Source organism: Chlorocebus sabaeus, chromosome 26 (assembly GCF_047675955.1).
Source record: "Chlorocebus sabaeus isolate Y175 chromosome 26, mChlSab1.0.hap1, whole genome shotgun sequence".
NCBI classification, from domain to species: domain Eukaryota; kingdom Metazoa; phylum Chordata; class Mammalia; order Primates; family Cercopithecidae; genus Chlorocebus; species Chlorocebus sabaeus.
Genome location: NC_132929.1, coordinates 31,176,128 through 31,183,993, shown reverse-complemented (window position 1 = coordinate 31,183,993; position 7,866 = coordinate 31,176,128). Strand labels below are relative to the sequence as shown.

At 46.4% G+C, this 7,866-nt stretch overlaps 1 protein-coding gene across 2 annotated transcripts in view; it reads left to right on the top strand.

Moving 5' to 3' along the window:
• Positions 1 to 589: 589 nt before the first annotated feature.
• Positions 590 to 7,866, top strand: part of PYGO1 (pygopus family PHD finger 1) — a 42,793-nt gene continuing 35,516 nt past the window's right edge. The window contains exon 1 of one of the 2 annotated variants that reach the window (XM_008016519.3): positions 590 to 761. In XM_008016519.3, coding sequence (XP_008014710.1) covers positions 713 to 761 — 49 coding nt within the window. In that variant the 5' untranslated portion in view covers positions 590 to 712. Of the gene's footprint in view, positions 762 to 1,044; positions 1,734 to 7,866 lie in introns of those variants that run through there. The other variant, XM_008016518.3, reaches the window with a different exon arrangement.

The following is a 7,866-nucleotide window of genomic DNA, read 5'->3' as shown; positions in this document are numbered from 1 at the left end:
ACTCTTCTAATCAGGAATTCCATCATTCCAGACCACCCTGATTAGATAAAGGGTTACATCTGGCCCGGACCACACTATGTGGCGCTTGTCTGGTATGCAGCTGTTGAGGCTGTACATTGGCTTCATGTTTACATCTGTTCTCTGGGACACTGTGCAGCTGAATGAGTTGGGTGTCTGTCTCTGGAAGGACGAGACTCCAGTCTGTAGCTATTTCTATGTCCTCCCACGCTTCATGAGTGCTTTTCGGTGATTCTTACATCAAAATAAGCCCAGTGGATAACCAGAAAACCTAGCAAAAAAACCAAAAAAAACAGGGAAAACAATTTCGTAGAAGTACGTTAAACAATGTCAGAGCTAGAAGAAATCTTCGAGATGTAGCCCCACTGCCTTTCATAGACCAGAAAACTGAGACCCAGAGAGGTTACCCAAGTCGCCTCCGGTCACACAGCCCAACTGAAGAATGTGGACGGGTGATCACATGTAATTTACAATCACACCGGGGGTGTTCCTCCTAAAATTTAACGTCTAAATGAGATTCAGCCGCGTCACTGCTTCAACACCCTCCCCCCAACACACACACTGTCCTGATATTCATTCTACGTCGCTTTTTCTTGAAGAGTCAAGTCGTTAAAATACCAAGTGGAGGCATTCCACAAACAGGTGTCCACACCACGGCCACGCGGACACGGAGTCGGGGAATCTGGATCCCCACATGCCCGCCGAGAACTCTCCAGCTCCGGCTTACAAAGTTTCCTCGCATGGTACGTTCATCTTTGCGATCCCTGGCTGCGAGGCCGAGATGCCGGCTATGTGGCCTCCGACGAAGTTCGGAGATGCCCTTTCCTTGCGAAAGCTGGGCCCGGTCGCGTCGGCCGCGGGATCTGGCGTCCTCGGGCCTGGCGGGCTGCGAGGGAGCGCCGGGCGCGGGGCGGGGCGGCCCCTAGGCGCGCGCTGCCCGCCCGGGCTGCAAGAGCCGCGGGCCCGCGAGCCCCGGCGCGGAGCAAGAGGCGCGCGCGGGCCGTGGGGGCTGGGCCGAGGCGGAGCGCGAGGCGGCGGCGGTGGCGGGAGGCGCAGCGGGACGAGGCAGCGGCCCCCGCCCCCCGAAGCCCGTCCCCGCGCGGGGCTGGGGAGCTCAGGGCGGGGAAGCCGCGGGGCCGCGCCACGTCCCTCGCCCGCCCCAGAGCGGGTTTTGCAGGCGGCTCCGGTCTGGGGGCTTTTGTGTCTGCGACTCGGGAGCGGCGAGAGAGCAGACCTCCTCCTCAGAGGGCGCTGTGAGTGTGCCGCCAGGGCCGGGCCGCCAGCCTCTTGCCTCCCCTGTCAGCGGCTCCTGAGGCGGCGGCGGCGGCGGCGGCGAAGAAGAAGAAGGAGTGGGAGGAGGCGGCGGCGGCGGCGCACTCGCCCTCAGCACATGTCGGCCCCGGGTGGGGGGCCGCCCCCAGGCCGCGCTCCCGGCCACCGCCGCTGAGCCCCGCCGGTGCCCGCACGCCGCCCCGCCGCCCCGAGGCCTCGTCCTCCTCCCAAACTTTGCAAAGTCGGCCCGCGTCCCCACCGCCCTCGGCCGTGCCTCGGCTCCGAGGCTCGCCTCGCAGCCGCAGCGGCCCCGCGAGGAGGAGGAGCCGCCGCCGCAGCATCAAAGAGACCGAATTCCCGCGGCCTGGGGGGGAGTCATGCTTTGCGGTCTGTAATGTCAGCAGAACAGGAGAAGGATCCCATTTCGCTGAAGAGAGTTCGAGGTAACCGAGAAGGGTGCCGGATTGGGGGAACCGGGGTGAGTGAGGTGCGCGGGGCCCCGTGCCCGGCCGCCGGGAGGCCATGGGGCTCTGTCCGGGCCTAACTCCGCGCAGCCCGCGTCCCGCCCGCGCCCCGGGGCCGAGGCTGCGATCCGAGCGCGCGGCCCGGGCGCCCGCTGGCCCCCGAGACACCCGCGCGGATCCCTCGCCTCCCGACTTTGTGTTCGGAGGCAGCTGGAGCCGCACGCAGCATCCCTTCTTACCCCCTCCTCGCCCACCTCTCCTCGTTCTCAAGACACAGCACAATAGGCACCTCAAAGGGTGAAAAACAGACACCCCCTGGCAGAGACCTCGAACGATGCCCACCCCCTCAAAAAAGTAAGTTGGAGTGCACAAGAGTTGACGCTCTTGAAGAAGGGCTCCTGGGCTTTCACGTCTCTCCTGGCCCCCTTCCTACTCCCCCCGCGGCAAAGGCAACAGATACTCAGTTTATTTTCCTTAGGTTTAAGAGGAGAAGCTACAAATTCAGAAGGCATTTTCTCTATTGGTTTATGGATAAGAAATTATCTAAAATCAGTGTTATGCATGATTAATTTTCATCTTTCTTGCACACTGTTTAGGAATTTTCCTGTCGTCTTACTACTATCTAAGAAAAATCAGAGGGAACCGTGTGTCAAACAAAAGATACTGCATATAAGTTCACGAAAGTCAAATGCCACCCGGAAATTGGGGGATGCCTTTTAGCTCTTAATAGGGTTGAGACTGAAAGTTCTAGAGTTGGAGTAATATTGTTCATTAAGCAAATATTTATTGAACATCTACTATGTGCTAGACCTGTTCTTGTTCCTGGGATACAGCAGTGAACAAAGCAGATAGACGATCTTCATCCAGAAGGAGTTCACCCTCTTGTGGGGTAAACAAATGATAAACAGTAGATACAGAATGCCAAATCGTAGGTGATATGGTGGACGACAAAAGAGGAAAAGAGGAGAGGAAATGTGTGGGGGTGGGAAGTATGGATTGTCCGTAAGGTGATCATGAAAGGGCACACCTGGAAGATGATGTTTGAGCAAAGACCTAAAGGAAATGATAGAGCAGGGCCATATGGATTCACGTGGGAAGAGCACTCTCAGAAAAGCAACAGCAAATGCAAAGCCTGTGTCTGGAATATGCCCAGTATATGCAATCAACAGCAAAGAAGCTATTGTAACTGCAGCAAAGTGAGTAAGGAAAGAGTCCTGTGACAGGGGCTGAGGGGTAGGATCAAGAATTATTTGATTCTTGAAAAGTGAGCAAAGATGATAGATACCATTAAGAGTACATTTTGTCCATTTTTAAATTACAGCATTTTAATTGTAAAATTACAGTCGTTCAGTAGTCTTAATGCTGTGGGCTGTAGGATGATTGTGTATTAGAGGGCCTGGTGTGCCATTTAAAAGACTGGCTTTTACTCTGAGAAAAGGTCTGCAGAGTTTTGAGCGTTAAGAGTGAGTAAGCTGACATTTTAAACAGGGCATCGTAAGCTGCTGTGCGGAGAACAGACTGTAGAGAAAAGGCTGAAGCAGGGGAGACTAGTAGAAAGGCGATTGCAGTAGTCATCCAAACAGGGTAAACAGGGTAAAGTGCTTTATAAATCAGTAAGTAATAAGGTAAATTTCCGGCTGACTTAAGTGATGTAGAGATGAAGGACCACAGTCGTTCATTTTTGTTTTTGTTCAGTGTGACCAGAAATTAAACAAATATAGAACTGGCTTGTGACACACAATCCAAAAGACATCCACTCAAGAGTATTTTGGTAGAAAATGATTTTCTTAGCCATTTAAGAGAAAACAATTTAGAGAAGAGTATTGTTTTTAAAGGCTTAATATCAGCACAACCTTTAATTTGGTGAAATATTTTGTCTTTTCTGTTTGTGGCTGTGAGTTGCCAAAGCCTTTAAGGAATAGACCTTCCTGAGATACAATTATTCCCCTAATATTTTTGCTGTATAATTTTGCCTCCTATTATAAATTGTTTTGGGGTTAAAGGAAAAGAAAGAGGTATCAAGTTTATACCTTTGAACTGAATTATCAGTCCTAATCAAATGTAGTTCTAAATAAAATGGATGAGTGTTTTATTGTGGGGCAAGAACACCGATACATCTTCATTTTGTTCCAACTGCTGTTAAGTTCTATGGCTTAGCTATTGGGATTGGCTCCGGTGTCGGCTCAAGAATATTCTGAGAGTTAAGTACCAGAATAAAAGACAAAACACTTTTTAAAATAAAAAGTCAATATTTTGATGTTATGGGGAGGATTTCCTTAATGTCATTTTGTAATCATTAGAACATTCATTTTAAAAATATTTTTGGATTATTTTATAATGAGCTCTTCCGAAGCACAATTCTGCTGAACTTCATTGCCCTGGAACTTTTTGTTATTTAATATAATTTATATCATCAGACTGCATGCAGGATGTGATTTTTTTTTTTTTTTTTTTTTTTTTTTTTTTTTTTTTTTTTGAGACGGAGTCTCGCTCTGTCGACCAGGCTGGAGTGCAGTGGCGCAATCTCGGCTCACTGCAAGCTCCGCCTCCCGGGTTCACGCCATTCTCCTACCTCAGCCTCCCCAGTAGCTGGGACTACAGGCGCCCGCCACTGCGCCCGGCTAATTTTTTCTATTTTTAGTAGAGACGGGGTTTCACCATGATCTCGATCTCCTGACCTTGTGATCCGCCCGCCTCGGCCTCCCAAAGTGCTGGGATTACAGGCGTGAGCCACCGCGCCCGGCCAAGGATGTGATGTTTGCAGGGCATAAACTCTGGAGCAGTGCTTTTCAAACTTTCCCATATGCTGATGTAATAGAGGCAGACCTTTTTAATGGTTGTGTATTTATTTTACATGTATTAAAACAAAAACGTCACCAAATACCTTGCTTAGGATAAGGCTAAGATACATATGTGTATAAATACACGCATACAGCAATTAAATGAATTATTAAGAAAGTAATATTATAGGTAGAACCCAGATATGGCAAAATTAAAACATGAATGACTGAGGACTTTACAGTAGCATGCTCTGCAGACCAAAAGCATCATAATCACTTGTGATGCTTATTAAAACATAGATTCATGGATCTACAGAATCAGGACTTCTGGGATCCACAGAGTCAGGACTTCATCTTTAACAAGATCCCCAGGTGCTCCTTATGCATACTGAAGTTTGAGAACTGCTACTAATAGACCTAGATCACAAAGGTGTGAGTAGACCAGAAGCAGCTGGCTGTGGTCTTCCAAACTGTCCTTATATTTTAACATTAGATTTAGAATTACTCTTTAGTGACGTGGTATCTTACTTCTGTTTTCTACCAGTTCTTAACACTCCACCCCAAACCTTCAGCTTTTGATTATAAGACAGATCTGTGAGGACAGGTACGACATCTTGATTGTCTTATTTGCCTTGCCCATAGTAAATGTCAGATGAATGAATGCGTGAATACATGAATTATGCTGCTTTCTGATAGTCCATTGCCCCTCATACTGCTTTTACTTGCCCTTTTCCCTTAGAATGTCAACTGTCATCGTTATTTTAACCAACACTCCCATTCTCCAGTATTCCTAGAACTCTTTTAGGCATTGATCTGATGGCAATATTCATTCATGTATTCAACAAATATTTATTGAGCAATCACAGTGCTATATAGTGGGAATACACTGATTAAGATATGACACCTGGCTGGGCGTGGTGGCTCACACTTGTAATCCCAGCACCTTGGAAGGCTGAGGCAGGTGGATTACTTGAGTTCAGGAGTTTAAGACCAGCCTGGGCAACAACCTGTCTCTACTAAAAATACAAAAAATTAGCTGGGCATGGTGGCATGTGCCTGTGGTCTTAGCTACTTGGGAAGCTGAGGTGGGAGAATCACCGAGCCTAGGGAGGTTGGGGCTGCAGTGAGTTGAGATGGCACGACTGCACTCCTGCCTGGGCAATTGGAGTGAGACCTTATCTCAAAAAAAAAAAAAAAAAAAAAAAAAAAAAGATACGACACCTGTCTTCAAGAAATTGTTAAGTCTAGTACAGAACAGTGACAAATAAATAGCTACTAATAGCATGGTAAGGACTGTGATTATAGGAAATAAAAGAGCACATCTTTTTGGGAATCAAGGAGGGAGAAGAGTTCTAAGAAGCAGTGAGTGTTCTTTTGTTTTAAGTGATGTGCAAAAAGCATCAGAGGAGATAAAAATGTGAGAAAGGGTCTAGGAGGTCTCTTGTAATTTTGAGAAGGCAGTTTTAGGAGGAAACCACATTTCAAAGTGTTGAACATTAACGTGGGGCCAGGTGTGGTGGCTCATGCCTGTAATCCCAACACTTAGGGAGGCTGAAGCATAGAGCATCGCTTCAGCCCAGGAGTTTGACACCAGCCTGGGCAACATACAGAGAACCCATCTCTACAAAACATTTAAAAATTAATGGTGGTGTGTACCTGTCATCCCAGCTACTCAGGAGGCTGAGGTAGGAGGATCCCTTGAGCCCAGGAGGTCGAGGCTGCAGTGAGCCATGTTCACACCAATGCACTCCAGCCTAGGTGACAGCAAGACCCTGTCTCAAAACAAAAACAAAAAATGTGGTAAAAGATTAAACGATGAAGATGTGGCTTAAAACTTAAAAGAAGCTTGATGGTAGACGGAAAGACATAGCAAATATCTTAAAAAGAGAGTCAAAATATTAGTCTTTTTTTTTTCTTCATTGGAAAAAGACTTAAACATATTTGTAGATTTACAGAAGAACCCAATGTAGAAGGAGAGGGGAAAAACTGGAAAGGCACCAGAGAGAGAGGATAATTCATTTATTAATAAAGCATTCAATACATGTTTTAAAAATTTAGACCATATGCTATACAGTCATTATTCCAGTAGCTGGAGATGAGACAGACAAGGTTTCTATTCTCATAAATCAGGTCTTTGCAGCTAAGGAAACAGGATTAGCATCAAGTATACGCATGGAAGTTTAGTCCTGGAGAAAAAGAATGGAGAAAAAAAAATTTAGAGATGAAGAAGGAAGTTGAGGGCATTTATTTCAGTGCTTTTAACCAGAGTTAGAAATAACATAGAAGGGATAAGGATGTATTTTAGAATGGAATAGTACAGAAATGTCATAAAAGTTACTAAAAATGGACTTTACAAGAAAATATAGACTGTCTCAATGGGATAAATATAGAGGATTTGGATTAAGATTGGAGAAGGAGCATAATTTATGCAGTCACAAATTGGAGGTTGGGGAAGAGCCTGTGAGAGAAAGTCTGAAGGAAAGGTTTTTTGTTTTTGTTTTTAAAATTGGTCCGTATAAGAGCTAGGCAGATTATCAGGAAAGTGAGTTTGGTTTTAGACACATTGAATGAGTATCCTCCTGGGATATTCCAGTGTATACAATGGATATATGTGGTTTGGAACTGGGTTGAGTAGTCCGACCCAGAAGTAGAGATCTGGAAGTCATCAGTAAACAGGTGAATACTAATTAATGCCTTGGGAGTATATGAGCTCACACAAGAGAGAGTAAGCAGTAAAAAGAGAACAGCATTGAGGACATCAACTTTGGAAACACTAACATTTGGGAGACAAGGCGGGGAAAAAGACCCTGAAAAGCAGAATGTGAAGGAGTCAGAGAGGTAGGAGAAAAACCATGAGAGAGTGGTGTTACAGATAATGAAGGAAGAATGGATTAATGAGGGGTAGATAAATGAATTTTGTTTTTAATGTGTGGAATAAAATGTTTCTATCCACAAGATGTCCATGATGCTTTTTCTCCCATATTCCCTCTCTTGGGGAACATAGCCATCTTTATCCATCCCCTACTCCCACGCAACACTGTCCCAAAGTCCTAGAATTTCTGTCTGCTTAATTTTTTTTTTTTTTTTTTTTTTTTTTTTTTTTTGAGATGGAGTCTTGCTCTGTAGCCCAGGCTGGAGTGCAACGGCACGATCTTGGCTCACTGCAACCTCTGCCTCCCAGGTTCAAGCGATTGTCCTGCCTCAGCCTCCTGAGTAGCTGGGATTATAGGCACATGCCACGACGCCCAGCTAATTTTTGTATTTTTAGTAGAGGGGGGAATTCACCATGTTGGCTAGGCTGGTCTCAAACTCCTGACCTCAGGTGATCTGCT